The following is a 25,694-nucleotide window of genomic DNA, read 5'->3' on the forward strand; positions in this document are numbered from 1 at the left end:
TGCTGGGCTCCAAGGGCCCACTGAGTTTCTGAAGCCCTCGACCCATTTAGACTAGTCAGACCTATAGCATTCTAGTAAGATCTCTCAAAAGACTTTCATTAATCTTCTATAGAAGCTAGGAAAACTCCCAAGGTACCAGGAGGGTGGCACTGATGGGAGGGATCCCAAGACTCTGTTTCTTCTCCCTTCTAATGTGGAGAAACCAGAAAAAGCTGACATTCACTCTTAGACCAGCCAGCTTAGTCCTCATGTGATTTGCCAGGTCTTCCCTTCTCTTGGTCAACACCGTGGCCACTTGGGCATAACCCAAGGATCTGCTTTACCCCATCCTCCAGGACAAATATGAAGGACAATATACGAGTGATAACTGCATACACACACACACACACACACACACACACACATACACACGAGCAGGCAAGGAAAGACACCATAGGCTGAAGACTTCAAGACAGAAGCCATGATATGTCAATCACATTATCTGCTGCCCTGAAACAGACCCTATCACCCTCTGTCCTTGTGCTGCTTCCCCAGGCATCAGACATACAGCAGGATTATCACAGCCCAGAAAAGCAGGTGCCTCTGCTTGGTCAGTAGACTGAATGCCAAGGGTTAAGAGGGTTGATGGGTATCTTTCAGAATTTGCAACTCTAGGTCCTCCCAAGAGTGCCCCCCACATCTTACCTGATGAGGTCAATAGGTTGAAACTTATAAAACACTCCATAGCGTGCCCATTCTTGATACAGCAGCTAAACAAGAAAAAGAGGGAAACAGATTAGAGGTCGAGGGGACCATTTTTTCAGTCCACCTTAGCAAGTCAAACTTTTATCCTCAAAGCCCAGCTTCTAGGAAAATTCTCACAAGACATCCACGAGGAAGGTATCCAAAGGCAGGAGGCCACACAGGCTGACTTCCCTTCCCCACATAATAAAGGTGACCTTCACCACACTCCGGGGCAGTGCCTGCTACACCTGCCAGTTATAACCCCACATTTCACTCCCTTGCCTGGCTTAGTCCAGCAAAGCAGAGCCTGGCATTCCTTCATTCACTCCTTAAACAAGTACTTATTGAGCACCTACTACGTGCCAGATGCTGGAGACAGCTGTAAACCAAACAAAGTCATTGCTACCATAGATCTTATGCCCTGATGTATGGGGACAAACAGAAACACATCAACGTACAAGATTTATAAATGCCATGAGGAAAACTAAATCAAGGCGAGGGAGCAGAACACCAAGGGCAGGGCAGTAGGGTAGGGTGCCATTTCAGGCAGATGGCAAAGGTAGGCCTCTCCAAGGTGACATTTGAGCTGAGACCTGAAGGAAGTGAAGGAACATGCCTGGCAGAAGCATGCTCTTCCTGTGCAAAGGCCCTGAGGAAAACATGTGTGGTATGTCCTGGGGAAATAGGGAAGCCAGGTGGCTGGGGCAGCGTGAGCATGAGGAGAATAATCAGAGATAACATCAGAAGGTACCAAGGTGGCAGATCACTCAGGGGCATGCAGGCCATGCTAAAACCTTTGTACTGTGAAGGAAGCCAGGGAGAGATATGCAGCCATGAGGAGGAATGATCTGGTGTGGACTGGAGATCGCTCATGCCAGCTGCTGTATAGGGAAGAGACTGAGAGCTAGCACAGGAGCAGGGGTCTCTGTAGTGGTCCAGGGGAGGTGAAGGCAGCCTTCAGCACCGAGGCAGTGGGTGATAATGATTATGTTTTAATGGTAGAGTAAGACTTAGTGTCAGATTGGATGTGGGGTGAGATGGAGGACTTGTCCTGAGGCACTGCGTAAATGGTGACACCGTGTGCTGTGGAAAAGCCGGTGAGGAAGGATAGGACCAGGAGCTCAGTCTGGGTGCCCTGTAGGCATCCCCATGGGGCTACTGAGTAAGCAACTGAGTGTAAGCCTCTGGATTTCAAAGGAGTGTTTACCTCCTAAATTTACAAAGAAGATGTAAATTTGGGAGATGTCTGACAGGAAATGACTTTTAAGGTCATTAAACTATGGAGGCAACCGCCAAGGGAGAGGAAGTGGGTAAAGAAGAGGATGACAGTGGGGCCCGGGTGTGGCAACATTAAGAGAGGAAGGAGATGATGAGCAGCAAAGGAGACAGAAGAGCAGCCAACGATGTGGAGAGCTAGCAGTGTGTGGTGTCCCAGAAGCCCCAGGACAACTGGTTTCAAAAAGAAGAAAATGACCAGCTGTGTCAAACACCGCTGATGGGTCAGGTCAGGTGAGAATGGAGAAGTGACCTCCAGATTCGGTGACTTTAAGGTCACTCATGACCTTGACAAGAGTGGTTTCTGTGCTGGTGTGGGGGCAACACCCCCACATTAAGCCATGTCATCTTGTGATGTTTGCACAGCAACTTTAGCAGAGCCAGCCCATGGACAAAACCTAGGTGTCACTCGAACAAACCGCATTTCAGTTCCAAACACCTGGCCAGCGAGCTTCACAGATTATCCAAAGGTAAATGAAATAATTAGGCATCATCAAGATACCCACATGAAAAAGGCATTAGCATGTAATAAATTCTCTGTCTCGAATTGACAGGTTTGCAATACACTGGCTGTCCTGTTATGTTCTCTGTTCTCCTTACACACCACACGTCCTTACACATCACAGAGAATTCACAAGGAATTCTGTCCAGGAGAAGCAGCTCTAACTGGATATTTTGGATATCCAGTTGAACATCAGGAAGCCATCCTTTTCACTGAAGACCCTTTAAAGACATGATTTTTTCACAAACTGACATAAGAACTAGCATTCCTACTTCATGGGTGTAGACTCTTAATTGTGATAGTATCTCCAGGTTCTCGGCAAAGCAGAACCTGAAACTGAACGGACCCTGAGAGAGCAAACTGCAGCCACACTTGGCACCACCTGCAAAGGAGGAAACCCAGACACAAAAGGGGGTTGTGTGACTGGCAGAGGAAGATGTGAATCCATGAGTTTGGATGCTGCTCCCTCCAGACAGGTGGCTCCTAACTGAATTCCAGCTTGATCATTAAATCTCCTCCTCCCTTACACCTCAGGTGCTTCTGCTGCCCTGGGTCTCTATTCCCTCTCCTAGTGCAATCCCTGCACTCACCAGCACCCAGCTGTCACAGTGACATCATCCGTGGCCCACAGGGAGGCCCGCGTGCGTCAGGAGGTACGGGCAAGGACTCCCCTGAGGGCTGTGGGTCGTCACTGCCTGCCTCACAGGCTCTGACCTCCAGCTCCAGAATGAATTCCTCTCTGAGTCACATATCAAGCCAAAACCTGAACCTGAGAGCACCTATCTGCCACTGCCTGGGAGGGGAAAACTAAAAATGCTCTGAGAACCAGTGTGGTACAGTTGGCTCTGGCCCACATTGAGAGCTGTAAGGACATCTGGAGGTCCCTTTTTCAGTATAGTGCCCTCCAAGCACAAAGCTAGATTCTGTTTGTGGATACAGATGAGGCTGAGCCAAGAATGCTGTGTGAGCTCAGTGAAGACAGGCTGTATGGGCACAGAGGATGTGACGGGACAGCCCCTGTGAGGGAGCTGCCACTACAGAGCACCAAACCTGGGAAGGGACATGGCAGTTAGGGCCAAATGCTCTGCCCAAGCTGGCTCATGCCTCCCTGCAGGGGAGGCAAGGAAATGGACGAGGAGCACTGTAGACCCTTCCCCATTCCTACAAATGTTCACTCACACATACTTAGAGACCAAGTGGGTCATGCTACTACAGCCCAGGCTGCAGTGTCCCAGAACAGACTAGCCATCAGGGTGGAGGGAGGTATGCTCTGGAGCCTCTGCCCCACGGGGATTAGTGTGGTGGAGTAAAGTGCAGGAAGACATCCACAGTGTCTTGTAACAATCCCTTTAAATATGCAGTGTCTAGATACTTCTAATGCAGATTTTAGCAAGTCTACTTTCTCCCTCAGAGCCACACCATGTCCTCTCCACGACTGGCCAAGCCTGCCAATAGATTAGAGAAAGTCTGCAGCTCCGTCTCAATGGACAGTGCCTCATATCAGAGGCCCTGGATGGAATTCCAGACATGTCGGCCTGACCCCAAACCTTTAGGTAGCAATGACCCACAGGGACTCACCCCCCTGCCTGATGCATTGGGGCATTCAAGCAACCAGTTGGCTCCCTGGTGCTCACACTTGACAGTGGGTCAGTTGGTTTTAGTATTTTGTGAAACCATAAAAGAACCCAACTGTTGGGGCATCTGAGTGGCTCAGTGGTTGAGCACCTGCCTTTGGCTCAGAGTGTGGTCCTGGGATCGAGTCCCACACTGGACTCCCCGCAGAGAGCCTGCTTCTCCCTCTGCTTATGTCTCTGTCTCTCTCTGTGTATCTCTCATGAATAAATAAATAAAACCTTTTTTTAAAATTATTTAAAAAAAAAAAAAGAACCCAAATGTTAAAACCACTTGCAATGCCAGAAAACGGCAAGATGTTTGAGACTCCTGGCTCTCTCGAAGGCCTCAGGCTTCTCAGAGGGCTGGACCTGCACCAGGAACAAAGATGCCAGCTGCAGCCAACTGTGAGTTGGCGATGGGGCAGGGTGAAGTGACTGGAAGAGAAGGGAAGGCTACTCCCAGATCTTGCAATGAACTGTTTGAATTTTTGGCAAGTTGCTTCGACTCCCTAGGCCTTCTCCACTAGCAAAACTAGTGCAGAAGGGGAAAAAATCAATCCTCAAGTGAAACCCAGAACCAAAGTACCTTTCTGGTCAGAAAAACAGACCTGACTCTCTTTGTACACCTTTTAGTGGGGTCACTTTATAACAGTCCACTAGAGAAGACAATCACCTGCCAAAAAAGCTGGAAAATCCAAGAGTCAGGGTTTAAAGATTGCTAAAGAGAATCACAGTCCAGTGATGTGCTGTAGGCTCCCCTGTAGGTGGGTGAGGATGCTGTAGGGAGCCCTCAGATGCTTACGGTCACTTCCCCGGGGTGCTTGAGAAAAGCAGGCAGGTCTTGGCTAACATGGAACTAGGTGGCTACTGGCGGTGGCTGGAGGGAGGGGACCATCCACACCCAAGCTGCTCCTCTTCCTGCTGCCTTGCTTTCTAGAAAGGCGGAAACCCCCTGTTCTCCCGAGGCAGGGTGCGTCTTGTTAATTACCCTCCAGGAACCGGAGAGAGAGACTTCCAGCCCCTAGCCAGGGCTGAGTCATCGAGACGCACAACTACACGAGGCAAGCTGGAAGGGAAGAAGAGTGCATTCTCAGGGGCCTCTGGGCTTTCCTGGGATCTGCCCACAAGGAGCCTGGGCCTCAGGGAGATCAGGGAACAGGCACAAGTGGCAGGGTAGAGTAAAGAACATCCAGGAACTGGCAGGACCGGCAGCTTGGGATGCCCTTGCAAGTCACCTCTGGAGGTCCCCAGAGGGGGATCCCCCTGCAGCTCCCAACCCTTCTCCACGTCCTCCAGCAACAGATGCAAGGATTCTCCCTGGCACCCAACCAAAATCCTTCCTGCAGCCCTCTCCAAGAACACTAGGCTATTATAATACAATTAAAACAAATCAATATGCTGCATTTATTCAGAGGTTTAGACTCTTTCTTCTTGAGGATCCTTCTCGGCCCCAGCCATACACCGTGACACTGCGGGAAGGAGGGAAGCCAGCACGATGCTGAGAATTCCCCTTGCCATACACAGGGTGCGGAGTACCCGCCTGCAGGGTGCTGGCTGCGCTGTGCGCAGGGTTTTAGTCCTGACTTGACAAGGAGAGCTTTCCCTCTCTCAAGGATTCTCTTACCCCCACCCCAGCAAAGCCTATTTCCATAATCAGGACTCTGGCAGGCAGAGGAGAATAAGGACTGGTCAGCAAACCCACAGCAAAGCCACAAGAAAGGGGCTTCTTGTCTTTCAAAGACAGCTGGCTGCCTTTTGACATCAGCTCTGGGAATTAACCTCCAAGACACAGCTCCATCCGAGCTGGTCTCTCCCTGCCTCCCAGACTACTCATTCTGCCAGTCTGGCCATGCACTGGGGACCATTCTACTGGCCTATGCAAAATATCTCCTGAAAAGAAAAAAATCTGTGCTACGAGGCTGTATCACTAATAATAACATAACAGCATCCCAAAGACAAATAAACATATACTTCAGATGGTCTACAATTCGCTTCCCTCTGCCTCTGTGCAGATAACAGAGGTCTGGATGATCCCTCCCAGGAGTTACTGTGTGTTCCTAGTCCCTGGAATGTTCCTGTAAAGTGCTCCACCTTGATGGCTGGGGTCACCACCCACTCAGCAGGAGGATTCTTAGGTGGGCAGTGGTGGTGATCACTCTTTAAAGGGGAGGAACATGAAATGAGAGAGTGGGAGGACAGAAAACGGTTGGGGTGAGCTAGGTGAGATGTGAAGAGAAACGCTTCCTCCTTTTCCTTTAACTGATCCGGGACTTTTCAGGAAATTAAACACCGAGACTATTAGCATCAGATAGAAAACAGATGAGGTTAAGACATCGCAATACTACAGCAGATTCCCTGGGCAGGCAGAGAGGGGACATGTGTAAGCAATCACAGCAGTATTTCTGGAAAAGACCTTTTATGTTTTTAATACTTAACACTTCATAACAGGGACTAATAGGCAGGATAAAAAGAAGGCTGCTCAAAAGGCAACTTGGGGGATGAATAATTTTCCAGACAACAGAGCTGGGGTGGGGGGGGAGACTCCTCAGGCTTCAATTCTTCAGCCCTCCTGCCCCTGCCCTCCCTCCTCCACTCGCCAGAGTGGCTGATGGCTGGGGAGCTGGTGGGAGGATGGCATGAGGGGGTTGACAGCCAGATGGGGAAGTCCCCACTGAAGAGGCGAGTGATCCTTAGAGCGCCATGTCATGGTGGGAGGGGGGGCACACCCATGCAGAAGAACCAGGATCTGGGCAGGAGGGCCTGGAGAGCATGGTAGGGGCGGGTGCTGTGGTTGCCACAGGAGGGGTCCTGCCAAAGGGGCCTTTCCCTCTCCTAACTGTCACCTCTGATTCCCAGCTGCCCAGAGCATCACCATGACTGACACTCCTGCGCCCTCAGATTTCTCATCTTTAACTTGGGCATGGTTATACCCCACTTGTCTGCCTTGAGGGCAAGAAGAATAAGCTAAAGATGACCCCTCCCCCCAAAAAATAAAGCCACGGTGGCATGGATAATAGTACATTTTTAGCAGGGCCACTGGCTTTAAGAGTGAGAGGTCTTCCGAGCCTCCTCTCTGTTCACCATGACAGTGTTATCATGGGCAAGGTGCCCACTCTTACTGTGCCTCAGTCTCCCCATCTATAAATTAAGGAATTGGGGCTCTCAGTGTTTCTCAGTTGAAGCCCTCTCGTCACCAGGGGTGGGATGATGTTTCTGGGTGGGACTGTAGGACAGACCTCAGGATAGTAGCCCTGCTGGCCCCTCCAGGCACGAAAAGCCAGTAGCACCCGCGTGCACGTACACACACAGTCATGTCAATGGCCAGAAATGGCCCCCATATTTCTAATGCCTGGAGGGCAGGGAACTGTGGAAGAACTGCTGAAGAGTACTTAAGCGGATAAAAAGAACCTTCAGGACGTCTGGGGCTAGTTCCACACCCACCCACAGTCTCCCGTGCCCCAGCATTCCCGGCAGCCCAGGGCCCACTCACCTTTCTGTCATTCATGTCATCCCCGGGGCTGTCGTATTCACCCTGTAAGAGAAAAAGCACTGCTGCATAAAGCCAAGGGAATTAGCAAAACCAGAGAAAGGGTTTTCTTTTCTATTCTCTGGCATCATCTCTTTCTATCATTCCCCTTTTGGGGAAAGTCAAAAGCACAACATAGTAAGGAGCCAATATTCCATTTTGTTGGGCAGTGACACTTGCAGTGTCTCCTGGACAGCTTCTCACACAAAGATGCTCCCCTCCTAGGCACCTGCGACCCGCCTGTGCCTCCTCAGAGCAAAGGCAGTGCCAGAGCCCGTGGCCAGCACACCATCCGAGATCACCCTGTGCCACAGCACACACCCCCGTCCACAAGTGGCTGATATGTGCCCACATATGTGCCCACAGCAACAGTATCACTGGAGACAGACTGTCATCTGGAAGTTCCTTAGGGACTCAGGGAGCCCCGCTCCACAGCCTCATTCGGCATACACGTGGAACACATGAGAAAGAAGTGACCAGTCCGTGAGGAGAGCAGCTGTGAGGGCATTTAGTTCTTGGGCCAGCTAAGTTCTTCACAAAGCGTCTTGAAGAACATCGCTGCACCTTGTTACAGGGTGTCTATAACACTACTTCCCATCAAGGAAAGCTCTATTTACAGTCTGTTTTCTCTGCTTAACCAAACAATAGTGTAAGGAATTTTGAGAGATTTTCTTCAAAAAATATTAAAATCTATTTAAAAAAATTGAATTGGGGCGCCTGTGTGTCTCAGTGGGTTAAGCATCAGCCTTCGGCTCAGGTCATGATCTTGGGGGTCCTGAGATCCAGCCTCACATCGTTGGGCTCGCTGTTCTGCAGGAAGTCTGCTTCTCCCTCTCCCTCTGCCCGTTCCCCCACTCGTGGTCTCCCACTCTCTCTCTCAAATAAATAAATAAAATGTAAAAAAAAAAGATCTGATACTTAATATGTATTTATTTGCCTATTAAGGATGAGGAATTTCACACCCACACAAAACGATCATGTACAAAATGCCATTCTTCGGTCATTTTAGGGTCTGACCATCCAGGATTGAGTGACCTGGGCCCTAGACCTTCCTTTCACCACCACCCACCCACCTTCGCCACCACCTCCTCCCTTCTAACACTTGCATGCCACATCTGCCTTCTCACATGGCCTCCCAAAACCAGTGCACAGAGCGTGGGGTACACTTACACCAAAACCAGCTTGCCATCAGGGCAATACCCAGATAGTTGTGGGAATAACTGTCCACCCCGAGAAAGCCAGAAACAGCCCAGGTTTCTGAGCTGCAGCATGACTCCCCTCTGCCCCGCTTGGTATACACTGTGTCACCTGTGGGCACAACCATCTGAAGACCACTGGGAGCAGGTGGCAGAAAAGATACTTACATCATGAAGAGGGTAGGCAGCCTCGTAGATATTGTTTGCTATCAGAGAGTTAATGCCTGTGGAAGGAAGGAAGATGAAAGTGGTTAACTATAGGGCTGAGGTTTCTCGACTTAACCTCTGTCTATGGGTAAGTATTAACCCCCACCACTTCCCAGCTGAGGTTCACTGTGTGCTCCTCTGGCACCCCCATCTAGAAGTTTCTGTGAAGCTTTAGTTCTTAACTTGAGAACAATATTTGTATTTCCCCAATACAAAGTTACATTCCAAGGTCAAATGAGCTCTCTCAAACCTCACTTGCCCCATCCTCAGGCCCCCATACTGCTGCAGACTCTCCGGCACCACCACCTCTACCACCACCAGGTGATGCTCCCTGTGTTGAGTGACAGCGCAGGAATCACTCTACAGAGTACTGTCATTATGACCAATAAAAGGATGTGTCAGAGCATCCCACAGCTCAGTATCGGAACTCATTTCTGGTGCCTTCCTGTTCTTCCTGTTCTGGTGTTCTTCCTGTTCTGAGCAGTGTTCATCCCTCCCCAACCCTGGTCTGCCTGGACCATTAGCTAGCTCCTTGAGGTAGGTGACTGTAGGGCAGTGATTCTCAAAGTGTATGTGTCCTGAAGAACACTGAGAGTCCCCATGACCCCTTCAGGAGGTTCACAAGGTCAAAACTAATTTTATTAATAGCACTAGGACATTATTTACTTTGTCCCTCCTATTCTCTTATGAGTATAGAGTGGGGTTTTGTGAATGGGATGTCATCACCCCCCTGACAGCTAATAGAATGGGTGCTTGTGTATCCTTGTGCTTTAAAACTTTCTCAGTTTTAACTCCTAATACAGTAAGTATCAACTAACCCACCTAAACAAAAGTTCTTTCGATGCTCTCAAAAATTTTTTAAAGTGTAAAGGGTTTTTGAGGTCACAAAGTTTGAAAACCACACAAGAGATTCATTTTTAATCCTAACAGTATTTCACATCACATGCACAAAGCAGACTCTACTAAACATATGCTGAATGAGTAAATGACTCTGTCACTATAACTCCAGTATAGTCACAACAGAAAACTTTCTGCACAGAGGCGGTGCTGTTTATTTGTTTCATTCACAGTTTTATTCAGAGACTATAAAATGGCCTGAATGTTCTGACTCAGGATAGTCTGTCCTGGGTCACTGGCTCCCATATGGGATACATTATATCCCACTAACCCCCAGTAGCAGTACCAAGGACCCTACTATGCAAGGATGCACATGTAATCCTGGATAGGGAGGAGGGTCAGTGAGCTCTGGAACATGGTCATTTCCCCGGTCTCAAACACACTTTCGGTCCTGAACCATTCTTTCCAGAGAGACTGTAGGCAGTCATGAGATGAGAAGAAAGTGGTTTTAGAGGAAAACATGTATCATGTACTAATGCTAAGTAATCTGCATTTGCATGGCTCTGGATAAACGACAAGGATGGATAACAAATCTAGACATTTTCCACCTCCCCCTTCCCAAGCAATACCCCACCCACATACTCAGAGACCGCAGAGGCTCTCAAACAATCCTCTCTCCTCAAGGGCCTCCCCCTACCCCTATTCGCCTCATTACTAGGGCTCTGGATGCCAGGAAGACCAGCCATGAGGCCCACGTGGAAGCAGAGGCCCTCGGGAGACTGCAGGGGGCACTCTCAGAAGTGACTGCTCTTCCAGTGAGTTGAGAGCTGCAGCATCACCAAAGGGTGGGTCAGTCTTTTCTTGATTTTAAGCTTTCTCCTTGGCATGAACATAAACCATCTGAAATAACTTGGCAGAAGGGGGGGACAGAGGGTGGGTAAAGGGAGTGTGGATGGGGGAGGAGTGCCCAGGGGCTGAATGAGCTGCAGATCTGTCTTACTCACAAGACTAAAATTTCACTCTGAGCATCATTAATCAGTTCAAGAGCCATAACCACAGCAATGCAAAGCCACCCTACAATAATCAAGAGGAAGAGTCCCGAGTCAGGAGAGGGGGTAGGGGTGGCTCAAAGCTACAAAAGGGCTATCAGTGCAGAAAGACGCTGAAGCAGCCCAGGCAGGGCGAGCTCTAAAGTAGACCACACCTGCACACTACCCACCACCACCAATCCCTGCACTCACACCCGTGGTGGCCGCAGAAACAGCAGTAGCATACACCCTGAGGACAGTCCCCAGACTGCATGGAGAAAGTGAAACAGGTGTGGAACTCTTGGCTTTGCTGGGCACTGAGCACAGCAGCCGAATGTCTGACAGCAATAAGCTGACAACCTGAATTCACAGGTCCTGCTGCCAGATCCTCATAAGGATCTCAAATCACTGGAGGTCTAAAGCTGTGTACCCTACCTACCTCCCATCTCAAATAAAGCCTGCTGTGCACCATGTGCCTAACGCAGGTAGCTCACTTCACTTGTAGGGTGTTGTCAGCCCACTGTTTTGTGTTCCCTGGTTTACAAGGTACCCAAGGTCAGAGAGCCCTCCCCCCTCATCTATATCTCTCACGGCACCTAGTTCACTGCTGGGAACACGGAAGAGATAATGGCTGGTGAGAGTAACCAGCCCCATGGCTAAATTCACTACAGTATCTCTTCCCATTTATCACAGGCACCCATCTTCCTCACTCCACCAGTGTTCTATGGCAATCTCTACCGATGAAGAACCTTTAAACTCTGGTTGATTAGTCTATTTCCTAGAGAAGAAGCCCAACCAATGGTTCTTTGTCTTGGGGCCAATACAATTCAGGTCATCAAACCTGAGTTGTCCCAACCCAGATAAGCAGAACCCCAAAATGCTGTAACAGAACGTGCCTCTGTCCTTCATGGTTGTGTACCTCCTCTTTTCCAGATGGCGTGATGTGGGCCATCCCAATCAGTGGCTGCCATAAAGGGAGGGAACAGCACATAAAAGGAGGAATGGTGGGGAGAGTGGTAGGGGGAGGGGGGAGGCAAGTTGAAATAACTATTCATCCACAATTTCACCCAAGAATGGGAATTGCTTTGGCCTCTTGTGTCACCCACAGACTTCAGAAACCAAGATCCTACCCCCAAACTAGCATGGAAATCAGTTTGAAAGAAGAAAATAATCAAACGTTTTTGTTTTTTGGGTTTTTTCAAAAAAGAGTCTCTGCTTTGAAAACTGAAATTCTGAATTTTTTTCTTTCTTTTCAGCAAAAATGAGCTAATTGGTTCCATCGTGTCCCATCCATCTGGCCATAATGGCAAAGCTTTTCTCTTCAGGATCACATCTAGTATTTCCTCTCTGTTCTAGACCCAGGGAGAGGGGGAGAGATAGAAAAAGAGAGAGAGAGAGAGAGAGACCCCCAACCTCTCATCCCACTGTCCCCAGAAGGGCAGCCAGGAAGGAGAAGACACAGAGGACACTTCTTTTCACTTCTTTCCACAAAGAGGAATAGTGCCTTGGCTCAAACACAGCACTGCCCACTCAGGACCTCCTCACTGATCCCTACAGTCCCTTTAAGTCACTAGGTTCTTCCTATCTCTAGCTATTAGAACTATAATCCCTAAAGGAAAAGGCTCATGCTTCTCCTCTGCCCAGCACCAACCACAGCTCTACACAGCCTGACCCAGCCAGGCCTGGCAACGCTGTCGCTTGGCATCCAGAGGGCCAGGGTCAGGCACCAGGATCAGTATCTGAAAACACACACTCAGAACACAAATCCTGAGGCCTAGCATTTAGCTTCCAAGACATCTCTGGTTTCCTGGACACAAAGGAACAACTAAAGCACAGTTTATGGTCAGCCTCCCAAAGAGAGCCTCATTAAATCTACAAGTGCCGCTGGGTGACAGGGACTGCAGCTCTTTTCCCTCCAGGCCAAACTCAAAGGAAACTTATCCAGCGGGACAGGTACTTAGAGGAATGGTGAACTCTTGAAAACCCATTTGGTTTTGATTCCCCCCCAGAACAGGGCCCAGTCCGCCCGGCGTTCTGCTTTCATCCACGTACTCCAGCCGGACGTAAATCTAAACCAGAGGCCCCAGACGGTGCATTTAACAGAGACTATATTTACCCATCACCAAATTGTCTTGACGTGTGCTTAATTACTTAAATGCCTTTAATCCCGAGCCTTTTCTTCTAACAAAATATAAACCAGTTCAGCTGGATGAATGATAAACCAGATGTTTACAACGCACAACATGGTCTGGCTTCGGTCAAAATAATTAAGACATCGTCTCCTGAGCGGGGAGGAGAGATGCCCAAAGCGTACATTTGTTGAAATGCTCTGACACCAAAATGTCTATGAAAATGTAGTTCCATCAATCTGTAATTTTCTGTCCACAAAAAGGCAGCAATAACTTCCATACAGAAGAAAAAGGTGTCTCTCTCCCTCTGACATGGCCAAGGGGGCTTGGGTTTCTCTCCACAGAAAGGTGTGCTTTAAAGGCATCCAGTCAGTGATACTGCAGTAATGTTGTATGGTGCCAGATGGCAACTACACTTATCGTGGTGAGCACTGAATAATGTACAAAATCGCTGAATCACGGTGTTGGACACCTGAAACTAATATAACACCCTATGGTAATTATGCTTCAATGTTTAAAAAGGCATTCCATGACAGGGTGAATCTGCAGGGCCTGACAGTTCACCTGACATCACGTCGATGAAGGAGGCATCGTGGGGCTAGACTGAGTTTCACTGGGCCAAGATTGCTCAAGTGCTATCACCACCTTGCAGAACCCAAACTCACAAATATATTCGGACAGTATGTGTGTGTGTGTGTGTGTGTGTGTGTGTGTGTGTGTTAGTCCATCTTACCTCACTTCCAGGGGTAAATAAGAGAGAAAAGCTGGGTCACAGAAGAAACCCTCACAATCAAAAGACCATCGGCAAATGCCAATCCACCCATACTTTTCCAAGGACAGTAACCCTTTCATTGCCTTCTTATGCTTATTTTTACCCTCCTGCCCATTCTTCCACCAAAGGAAAGAAAAAAAAGAAGAAAATGAGATAGAAAGTCCAAGAGGCCCTACTGCTGGCTCAGACAAAAGGGATTGAATGCTAAATGTCCATATGACAAATGACAGAAAAGTATTAGCAACAATAAGGCCCTTCACAGAGATGACTTGGTTATCTTTGGGTACCTCAAAAAAATAATGACCAACCCCCCAGAGGACAGAGCAGTCTGCATCATTCTTTCCATTCTCAGATGTGAGCAGGTCAAGAAGCCTGTGGCTGCTAGCCCTTAGTCCTCTTTATCTAACCTTAGAGTTCCAAAGAATCACCTGGGTAGCTTGTTAAAAATGCAGCCTCTGGGGCGGCCCTGCCCCTGCAGATTCTGACTCAGCAAATCGAGTGTGGAATCTAGAGAACTAGGGCCTTCAGAAGTGCACCAGGGGATTCAGATGCCAATGGAGTGGGACCACACCTGAGCAATGTCACTCATGGCCATGTGCAAAGGATCGATGCAGGACTGCAGTCTTTTCTCCTGATCACCTTGGCCAGTGGTCCTGAATCCTCCCTGCCCTCACCTTCCCTTTCACTGTCTACTCCCATGCTCTTTGAGTGCAACTTCAAGTTCTGGCTATGCCCTGGGACCTGCCCGTTGTGAATTTATAGGAAAGCCATCCCCCTCCCTGAGCCTAGCTGGCTCTTAAGGAAAGGAGACCATGTTGTTCCTTTGAATCTAAGTCTAGGAAATGCTGGAGATGGAATTAGAAGCTTCAAGCACGCTGAGGGGGTCCCTTGTTATGTTACAAGAAAAGAAAGAAATGGGCCCATAAAGAGAATGTGACTTGACCTAAGGTTCTTAATTTGTTCATCCCAGAGCTGAAATGTCACCTGCTTCTCCAGCCTTGGTGGGTGTGCACCTATCTTCCTTTTGCTCCTTCTAGATACACTCTCTCCCCTTCTCTATCTGACATGAGTAGTCTCCCTTGCTCTCTGCCTTTCTACTGGGTTTGGCAGGTCTGAGGGAGATGGGACCACCTGACCTCCTCCCTGATTAGCAACCTGTTTCCCCCCATGGGTCTCCTCTACCCAGCCCTGTTCACCTATGTTCTAGCAATCTTTTTCTTACCTCTTGAATCCAGAGCTAGGAACAGCTTTACTGCTGCTAATTCTAAGCATCCCCAACTACCTGTCCACACCTTTGTAAATGGTCTCTCAATATTCTCACCTTAAATTGTCCTACTTTGTGTCATTTGTTCCCGTTGGGACCCTGATTCTCTGAAGTGGCTCCCATCATGTCTTCTGTATTATTTGCTCTTCTTGCATGTATCTCTCTTATATCATGTATCTCACACAGCCACGTGGCACCTTACTACTTCTTCTCCTCAAATGTTACCTTGTATGTAAGCCCCATAAGAGCAGGGGTTTGTGTCTGTTGTGTCTGGTTGATTCGTTACTCTATTCCTTAATTCTAGAATATGAATGACATATAGTAGGCGCTCAGTAAATATCCACTGAGTAAATGAATGGATGTTAAACTGGGAAGGCCTCAGCTTCCACCTCTCTGAGAAACCCTTCCCCCAAAACCTCATCCACTTATTAATTTATTTTATTTTATTAATTAATTTAAAGCGCATGAAGAGGAGCCAGGGCACCTGGGTTCTAAATATGGCACCCTGTTAATCTCTCCGACCTGAAACTGGTTAACATCTGCTGACCCTACTCTGTGTGGTGGCTTCAAGGATCACATGAGAAATGAGCACAAATGTGCACATGCGCAAGGGGTCATCATTATTCTGGTTACAGTAATACCTTATTTGTTCAGAGATCTCTTATCTGCTTATCTCAGTTTTCACAACAGAGAGCCCAGAAGAAAAGATACCTAGATATTACAAAACCCATTCCCTAATGTTGTGTACTGTAACCACAGCAGAATCCTGCAATCCCTCCCTCCAAGAATTTTCTCTCTCTTCACCCAAAATTCTAATAAGCTTGTTTTTCTGTCTCCCAGACAGCAAAGCAAAACTGAAAGAACAGAATTCAGAGAGGTTACCAGAGTCCAAAATTCAAGATATCAGAGAGTGTAAGCAAACAACCCTAAGGATTCTTGGAAGGTCCTTAAGGAAATATTTTCAAAATTTATGTTCCTAGTGATGATCCTGATTCATCCAGAAAAGGTTACATATGCGTCTATACAGAGGATATACCTTGATCTATTCTATATAAGGAAGCAGAGTACAAGAGATTCTAGAAAAATTTCTGTACCAAAAGATGTTGCTGAGGACTTTGAGGGCTAAACCACTGATCATATTCCCCTTCCACTTTGGTTCAAGGTCAAATTTGCAGCCCAACTGTAGGAAATACAGGGCCTTATGGTTTGAATATTTGTATTCTATTTTTTCCCTGTTTTGACATTCTATTTTAATTTGTGCTTTTCCTGGTTCTTATTTCTTAATTTATTTATATTATGCTGTTTTATTGTTTTTCTTGTGAGCCACCTCAGAAATTTTGTGGAGCAAGACAGGAATATAAATAATGCCATACAGGCAACTTGTATACAGCTTCATGCTTTGCAAAAGTCAGCCTCAAATAAATGTATTTCCACAAGGAAAAAAAAGTGATAGTACTAAGTGAAAGGGAATATTTTTTAATTATTATTATCTTTTGTATATTTTCCATCTTTGATTCTAACCTTTCTTATTTTCTCTATCTCCTGATTCCCTTTGTAACTGGCTACACCAACAAAGGGAATAAAGCTTTGTAAACTGGCTGCAGTAATGACCATATTAAAGGGGAAGAATCAACACAAATACCTTGGAAAACAGTGCCAAGCATTGTCCTGTTTTCCCTTTTTCTCTTCTTTCTATGAGGCAACAATCCTCTGGAGGAATCTAAGTCAATTCCAGCCATTTGTGCTTCTCTATAAATCCAGAGAGAAGGGCAATAAAATCAAAATTTACCCCATAGCTCAAAAGGCCATGTTATCGTGAGGCCTCTGAGCGTCATTACATTTCTCAGTTTTTCTGACTTTCTAAGTAAGATGGTACATTGGCCAAAGAGCTTAGGAGGAGCTTGACTTTCCCAGCTGGAAGACAACTTGAAAATCAGCCTCAGGGTTCTCTTCTGCTAGGAAGCAGAGAAGTTCAGTCGTATGACCCTTGTTACAAACCCAGGAAATCACTGACAGCTACTGCTGAACTAACAGACTTTTGGGTGGGGGGGTTAGGGCTTCAACATATGGATTTGGGGGTGGGGGGCCTGGGGACACAAACATCAGGCCCATAACAATATGTAACTATGAAGTGGTTTGGATTTCATCTAAGGGAAATGTGATCTATTTTACCATTTCAAGCAGACCAGTGAAAGAATCAGATTTGCATTTTAGAAAGCTCATACAGCCTATATCTTATGGCATAGGTTACAAATGGACAAAATGGGATCTAAGAAGACCCCTTACTGTTTGGGATAGTAAATTCAGGGTAAAAAAAAAAACATTTGACAGAGCAGGATAATGGCTGTAAAGAGTCAAACTGTACCTATTTCAGACATGTTCACGTGGGCAACTCAACAGCACTTTGTTATAGTTTCTGGCTTGAGAAATTAAGAACTAGGGTTCACTGAAGTTTGGGGTATATAAATGGGAGTTGGGTTGTCTCCCCCAAAGAGAAATCTGTATTTTAGGAGGTTTAAATCGTGGTTGAGGTTTTTTCAGAGCATCTGCATGAAGATAGATGTCAAGTGCATAGTCGGATATTTAGTTCTGAGAATCTAAAGAAAAAAAATCATTCATCACTTGTAATATAATGCCCATGTTTAGAGCACAGAAGTCAATAATGGGATTTCAAAATTTACTGTGTAGTGAGTTGCCTACCTAAGATTTAATTTACATTAGAGTGGCACTAAAGAAGAGGCTTTATGATACCTTCTGTTTTCCTTCATTTTCATCATTTTATAAGTGCAGGAAAACTGAGGCTAATGGACACAACACAGCCTACCAAATCTAGGCAAATTTAATGGAGACAGAATTCACTTCTCCATGTCTCCCTGCCAAGGTCCCTGCCAAGATCCTACTTTGGTGTTTAGGAACTCAGTTTCAATGTATGTCAAAAGAAGGTAGGCTTCTCTTCCACTTCAAGTGCCTATAGATTGGTGGCCAGATAATGACTGGTTCTGTAGTAACAGACTTTAAAGACTTAACCTAATTCCACCCCAGTGTTCCAAGAGTAGCGGAAATAGGATTCGGAGCAAAGAAACCCAAGTTCTAGACCCAATTCTGACAGTGATTCAGTATGTGACCCTGGACAAGTCACATGTCCTCTCCGTCGCCATTTGTAGAATTACTAACATGCCAACTTTCCCCTGAGCTACAAAGTGAATATTAGATAGTGTATCTTGATACTTAGACACATACATGAAGGTAACTGCTTCCACTTCTGTGTTCCCTCTGCACTCTGGACATGTCTCTATAGCTGTACCTAGCAGATTATTTCATATTTATTTATATGTCTGTCTAAATGTCTATATGGCTAAACTAAGAGCTTCTCAAGGCTAGAAATGAGGTCAAATTCACTTGGCTTCTCTGAGTTTCTATACCATCATTTGACACATAGTAGGTGCTTAATAAAGGTTTTCTGAATGTCAAACAAAGAAAGAAATTTTTGAAAGCTACTCACCAACAACAAAATCTTTAGGCTGTTTAATGTGAGACATCACCAAAAAACTCAGATGCTCAAAGGGGAAAAAAGGGGGGGGATATTTGATATTAAAGCAGAAGGTCTCTAATGGCCTTTCAACAACCAAGAGACTATCTCTCAAAATAAACTTCAGTTTTTAAGGACTTTCCAGTTCGTAAAACAAACTAACAGCTCTATACTTCATCTTCTCAAAAACTCTGCAAGATAGATGTTATTATCTCCACTCAACATCAAAGGAAACTGAGTTGCAGAGAAGTTAAGCCATTTGTCCATGGACACAATTACCAGCAACTGGTATGGGTTAACAGACTAAACATGTTTAATTAATTCACTGAAACAAACTGACAGAGTAGAATGTACAAGACAGATAGCTCGGTGTCCTGAGGCATAAAAGATGACTCAGATACACCTCTAGGACTCTCTGGGAGTCCAAGCCATGGACATAATAATCAGCAAGAAAGAGACTGAGTCTGATGGGAGCTCCAAGAAGAGGGCACTGGGAGAACCTGTGAGACAATCATGGTTGGTCTGGGAATGGGCATGAGGGTAATGGGAGTAGGATGTTCAAGTAAAGGGAAATGTGTGAGCAAAAACAGAAGACAGTGGGCATGTCAACAGGAAGAGAAGTGGGAGAGAAAGGGAATTAAATAGAATGGACATTTCATATATTGATTTTAAGGTTCTGATGAATATCTCAGGGGAGGTATCCATATGGCAGTTGGAAATGTTTGCTGGAACTGGTCAGAAAAGTGAGAAATAGAAATACATGGTTGCCAGGGGCGCCTGGACAGCTCAGTCAGTTAGGCGTTCGACTCTTGGATTCAGCTCAGATCATGATCTCAGGATCGTGGGATAGAGCCAATAGCAGGCTCCACACTCAGCTAGGAGTCTGCTTGAGACTCTCTCTCTCTCCCTCTCCATGTGCCCCTCCCCTCACTCATGCATATTCTCTCTCTCTCAAATAAATAAATAAATTTTTTGGATTATTTATTTGAGAGAGAGAGAAAGCAAAATACAATGCATGAATGGAGGGGGAGGTGCAGAGGGAGAAGCATGCTCCCCATTGAGTAGAGAGCCTAATGTGGGGCTTGGTCCCATGACCTGAGCCAAAGACGCTTAACTGACTGAGTCACCCAGGTGTCCCAATAAACAAATCCTGAAAAAAAAAAAAAAAAAAGAAATACATGGTTGCTAGTCATCTGTATAGAGAGAAAGTAAGGAGGCCATGGGAATATGGAGAAGAAAACATCTAAAATCTAGGAGAAGGAAGAAGAATCAACCAAAGAAAGTGTGGCCCACAAGGCAGAAACAGAACAGCAACATATTAGTAGAGCAGTAGCACCTTTCTAGATATCAACTCTCAGAAGACGGAGATTGGTAAAGAAGGTTTGGGAGGATGTAGGAGGTTAAAAAAGATGAACTAAGAAAAAGGCTACAAAATGTGGCAAGTAGGAAGTTTCCCAAGACACCTGAGGGAGCAGGTTTGGTCCAGTTGGGGATGGTGTAACATGATAAAAGGCAGATTAATGGAACGGAGGGGTGAACTGGTCAAGAAGAGAGGCAAATTTAAGAATTCTGATAGAAGCCACAAGAAATACAAATACATTTTAAGATCTCTCGATTCCTCTGGTAGTCCTTGTAACCAAGGACAAATGGCTGCTCCAAGCAAGGGCCTCAGTCTGTTCCATGGAATCAGGCTGGGCTAATTAATTACCTCCCTTATTCACATCCTGGCCTCATCAGCACCATGGTCCAGACAAATAACATCATGTAGAGGACTTGACTTTTAAAAATTAGAGTGTTATTTGTAATTCTGTAGCAAGAGGAGTACACCAAAGCAGTCACACATAAATCGCCGCCTTGAGAAGTTCTGTGCTATACTAAAAGCACCATCACTATATAAAACCTGTTCTGGTTCCTACTTCAGTACCATTCTCCTGGTGCTGGTAGTGAGGCAGCTTAGGAGTCCCTCTCAAAACTCTCCAAAATTAGCCATTATTATCATGAGCTTGAGTGACTACATTGGCCTGAGTGACCACATTACTCACTACACTTGCCTCTAAATGACTCTAGACTCTTTTTAACTCAAAGCTGACTCAAAAGTGAGAGATTTGCCACCCCAGAGTGTTTTCTGAAGGAATTTCTCTCAAAGGTTTTAAAAGCCATTCTGAGTGATGGCTGAACCACTGGAAAGAGCTCAGCCTGCAGAGTGATTCCTGTGGAAAGGATACATGCTCATATTCACAAGCTCCCATGTTTACCTCAACCATTATGTATGTCTTCTGCAAAGTCCACCAACATCAGTTGGCCTGCCTTATGGGCCCCCAAATGCTGACATTCCTGCTGCAAAGACTAATATCCTCAAATTTCAAAAACAAGCCACAAGGGGAACAGATTCAGCCACATTTGGTGACAGGAATGCTGAACTCCAGAGCCGCATGTTCAGACTAACATGTGGCCTCTCAGACAAGTCACTCACCCTGTGGGCGGCCAGCTCCTTCACACGTAATGGAGGAGGCTGCACTACAGGGCCTCTGAGATGCCTTCCTTCTTTTTTTTTTTTTTTTTTTTAACTCAACCCTGAGAGGTTTTTTTTTTTTTAAGATTTTATTTATTTATTAATGAGAGACACACACACACACAGAGAGAGAGGCAGAGACACAGGCAGAGGGAGAAGCAGGCTCCATGCAGGGAGCCCGACATGGGACTCGATCCCAGGACCCCAGGATCACACCCTGGGCCAAAGGCAGGCGCTAAACTGCTGAGCTACCCAGGGATCCCCTGAGATGCCTTCCTTCTTAAAAAAAGAAGTAAATAAACAACTTCCATGTTTGGGTGATTATTAAAAACTTTCAGAGACTGTGGAGACAGGGATGAAGGTCTGGGAGAAGTTACAGCAATCTGGGGAGCACTCCGCCCCCCCCAAAAAAATGGGGCACTGCTGCTCCTGGAGACCAAGCAGGCCTTCTGGCCCTGAGTGAAAACAGCCTTCCCTCTTCTGGGCAGAGTGGGGAGGAGCGGGGGGTATTTGTTTTGTTCTTTGCTACCCGCCCCCCCACAGGGAGCCACTGAAAGGACAGCTCTGGCCCCCCCGGGCAGCCCATCAGCTGTGGGGGCCCACGGGCAGGCAAGGGGGTCCTTACCCATTGTGTTGTTGGCTCGAGAACAGGCCGTACGCTTCAGGATCTCATGCACCTAAAACAGACAACAGTAGGGCTGTGAGCACTGTGACCATGTGTGTCACTGCACCAGGGGGCATGAAGTGGACCAGGCAGATGAACCCACTTCCAGGGAGGGGGAAGCCCAGCATGTGCCAAGCTCGTGCCCTGCCTGTCAAACCCATTCAAACTTAAGTGCTTTGAGGAAACAAAGAATCTAAGCCCCTCACACACACACCCTTCTTCCCCCCACCCTGAAAAGAATAAAGGAAGGCTATAAATTGACTGCAGTTATTGGAGGTAAGGAAAACACAGCAGGGAGCCCAGACCCTGTGCCTCTGAGGCTAGGGAGGAAGTGCCCAGGCCAGACTGTCCTCTCTACCAGCCCTGAGTCGTGCCACGCTGGGGAAAGCACATACAGGGAGGCCACCGAATCTGGCTCCAGGGCTGGCTCCTAGCTGTCCACAGACCCTGACAGTCCATGGTCTTCTCTGTAATGGAGCTAACTCTCAGAGCTGCTTTAAGAAACCATGAAAGTGCTTTGTAAACTGAAAAACAGGTAACTAGGTGGTGGGCATTAAAGAGGGCACGTGATGTATTGAGCACTGGGTGGTGTATGCAACTGATGAATCACTGAACTCTACCTGTGAAACTGATAACACGCTATATACTAATTAATTGAATTTAAATAAAATTTTTAAAAAGTAACTTTTCAAGTTTTAAAAAAGAAAAAAAAGGGCCACCTACATCTTGCTCAATGTTACTATTATTTCTCTCTTTTTTTCCTGAGTCCTCATCTTGTCTCCCCGGTTGGATGCTTCCTCCAGACTCCACATCTCAGAGAACTTCGGGGCACACGACAGACTGCCAGCTCAACGGCCACGGCATGCCCAAGCCGATGAAGGCCTGGACATGGGGCTTGCAGGGGAATATCCCTCGCCTGCAAAGGAGGGCTGCTGAGTCCTCCCTGCAGAGGGAACAGGGACTCAGGTAAACTTGTTGGCCACCTAGTGCCCTCCAGTGCCCTAGTGGGTCCCAAGCTTGCACCAGGCTCTAAAGAGGTGCCCAGCAAGGCAGTCTGCTCTGGGACAAATACTCGGGGTGTTTAGACACCCACAAAGAAAGGGTACAAGGATGATGTTTACAGATGTGAACAAGGTCCTCAGACAAAAGTCCAGGGCAGAGTAACCCCAAGACAAAACCCTAGGGCTCCTTTCTCCTCCTTTTCACTATGTGAGATGGACTGGGGAAAGGGAGAAGCTTCCAGAATGAGAACTGAATGAGATAAATGTGTTCCTCCATCATCATTCACACCCCCACCTTCCAGCCACAGACCTAGAGGGAGTGGGAAATAAATAACTTCCAGTGCTATCAGGCCCAAGAATGCTTAATTCATTTATAATACTGTGCAGTAATTCAACAGCAATAATAATTAGGAACAGCATTTATATGGCATTGTACTATTTTACAAGTACTTTCCAATTATTCAGTAATCTCCACAACACTCTATAACTCCCCCATAGACAGGAGACCCAAGCCACAGTGATATTTAAATGGCTTGTAATAGCATCAACCAAAAAAATGGAAGTTAATGCTTTTTTCCATAGGATGATAAAAGAAATCATGTGCCCATTTTAAACCTTCCTAAAAGACTAGGCTTTTAGGAAGACCTGCAGTGTTTTCCTGCCCAAGCTGCAAGCAAAAGGTCAAGGCCATGTTTTCAGTGTGCCCTGGACATGTTCTACAGCTTCCTCTAATCATCTGTCCCTTCTTATTCCTATCACCCTACTGATTTGGAAGTCCTTCTAGAGATCTAACCCTCCCTCACTCCTCCTCTGTGGAAACAAAGTCCTCCCTGGGCATCAATGGGAACACACTGCCATGTTCCCACTGTGGCATGAGTAAGCATGCAGCATTCCTTGCGCCCTTCTTTTTCTTCTCTGTCCTTAGGCTGAATGTTCTCTAGGCAGAGAGAGAATAATCAGATCAGGGAATAGAGACATGCTATAGCTCAGATGAGGACCATACGGCCATATACAGATTTTCATTAGTATCAATCATCCTACAAAATTCAAAAATTTGATTTCAAAGGGAAAAAAATGTAGAAAAACAGCTAAAGTCATGAATTTTGAATGGGCTGGTAATTTTAGTTTGGGACAAACTGGCTAGTCCTAGCTAGCATTCCCTGGGATGTAAATGCACAAGACTCCTCTGAAGTTACCAGAAACATGGTAGCCCAGCAATGAGTCCTCATTCAGACACTAATGATCTGTATGAATTTTTTTTAATCTATTGCTTCTCAGAGCCTCAGCTTCCCCAACTGCAAAGCAAGGTCACCCCACCAGCTCTCACATTTCCTGTTTCTGTGATTCCAAGGCAGGCCTGGGTGGAGAATCCTAAAGAAAAGGCACTCCTCTCAACCTGAGTGTGGACAGTTGTTTGCTCTGCCTTTTGCAATGAAGATTAGGAAGCTCCTGTACACTTCTTTCAGTTGCTAGGCAACTCCAAGCAAATGACAATGGAAGGTAGCAGGGAGAGCGAGAGAAGGCCTGCCACATTGGGTACTCAGCCTTCCCCCCACTTCCATAGCCCACCACCGCTGGTGGACCTGTGTACTTACAATGCGGCTACGGGTGGCATTATCAAAGAAGGTGTCCTTGTCTTGGATGTTATACCTGGAGATACCAAGAAAACAGAAGGTTGATTCATTTCATGACCCTTGTCCTGATGCCACTGTCATCCCAAACTCAGAGCAAACCTTCAGAAGGCAACACAGCAAGATGTATAAGACACACATACTCGCACCTGCTCAGGCACACAAAGTTTATAATTTTTCTTTGACCCAGTAATTCTGAGAGCTTACCATGAAAATGTATCCTAGGAAATACAAATTCAATAGAAGAAAAAAGTCCCATACAAAGTTACTCATAATAAGGGTTGTGGACATAAATTGGAATTCCAAAATCTATAGGATGGATTATCATGCAGTCATTGACAATTAGAATTATGAGAAATTCATAAATAGAAAATTTCAGACTCTGATAGGAAAATGTTAATACTATGATAAGTTTTAAACATAAAAGTATGTAGAAAGGATTCCTATGCTCAAACAAAGACAGTAAAAAATATAATCCGCACCAAAAAGAGTATAGTTTCCAGGTGCTGGGTTGGGAACTCTTTGTTTTTCAAACTTTCATTCAATGTTGTCACGACTGTCACATCAATTAGCTACCAACCTCCTAATTATGCAAGTTCTGTGTCTGCTCTAATGTTCAAATTGTGACCTTTCACTAAAAAGCATACTCATCTAGAGCTGACTGTGCTCCAGGCATGGGGCTAGAGGACACCCAGATGCCAGGAATATGCTCCCAGCACCCCCAGGGGCCCCATCACATGGGGTGGGGGAGTCTCCTAGTAACAGATGAAGAGCAGAACATGGTAGTACCCAGACCACTGCTATGAAAACTCAGAGGATGGAGAGCATCTTTTGGGGTGGGAAGAACAGAAGATTCTTCCAGATGGAAGTCCCAGGACCCTGGATGTGAAGGGTCCCAGGCACTGAATGAATGGGAGATGCATGGGAGATGGCAGTTCAGATGCCAACACTGGCTGGCATGAAGGAAGGCCCAGAGAAGTGGAAGCACAGAAGTAGCACAGTGCACAAAAAGAATGGCAGGCGAGGCGATCAGCGTGCCCGTCCCAGTTCAGCCACCTGATACTGTGCAACCACAGACAGACCCTGGGCCTTGGTTTCCTCTCCATAAGAGAAAGACGTTTGTATGTGAATAGCCATCTCATGAGGGGAGAGGATATTGTGACTTACAATGAATACACCCTGGGCTCCTGACCCTAGCGCCCCAAACCCTTGGAATTTCCTGAGTAACAAGAGGAATGGGAGCATCTTTGTCATAATATTTGATCTCCTGTCCTCAGTTCCTGAA

At 46.5% G+C, this 25,694-nt stretch overlaps 1 protein-coding gene across 2 annotated transcripts in view; it reads right to left on the reverse strand.

The window, feature by feature from the left end:
* The window catches only part of LOC121479676 (anoctamin-2), a 341,299-nt gene that overhangs the window by 212,936 nt on the left and 102,669 nt on the right, over window positions 1-25,694 (reverse strand). For both annotated transcript variants that reach the window (XM_041735401.1, XM_041735402.1), the window contains exons 6-10: window positions 24,374-24,428; window positions 21,739-21,790; window positions 9,004-9,059; window positions 7,604-7,645; window positions 685-749 (exon numbers count right to left, since the gene is read on the reverse strand). In XM_041735401.1, the coding sequence (XP_041591335.1) occupies window positions 685-749; window positions 7,604-7,645; window positions 9,004-9,059; window positions 21,739-21,790; window positions 24,374-24,428 (270 nt within the window). The remainder of the gene's footprint in view (window positions 1-684; window positions 750-7,603; window positions 7,646-9,003; window positions 9,060-21,738; window positions 21,791-24,373; window positions 24,429-25,694) is intronic.

Source organism: Vulpes lagopus, chromosome 21 (genome assembly GCF_018345385.1).
Source record: "Vulpes lagopus strain Blue_001 chromosome 21, ASM1834538v1, whole genome shotgun sequence".
In the NCBI taxonomy this organism is placed as follows: domain Eukaryota; kingdom Metazoa; phylum Chordata; class Mammalia; order Carnivora; family Canidae; genus Vulpes; species Vulpes lagopus.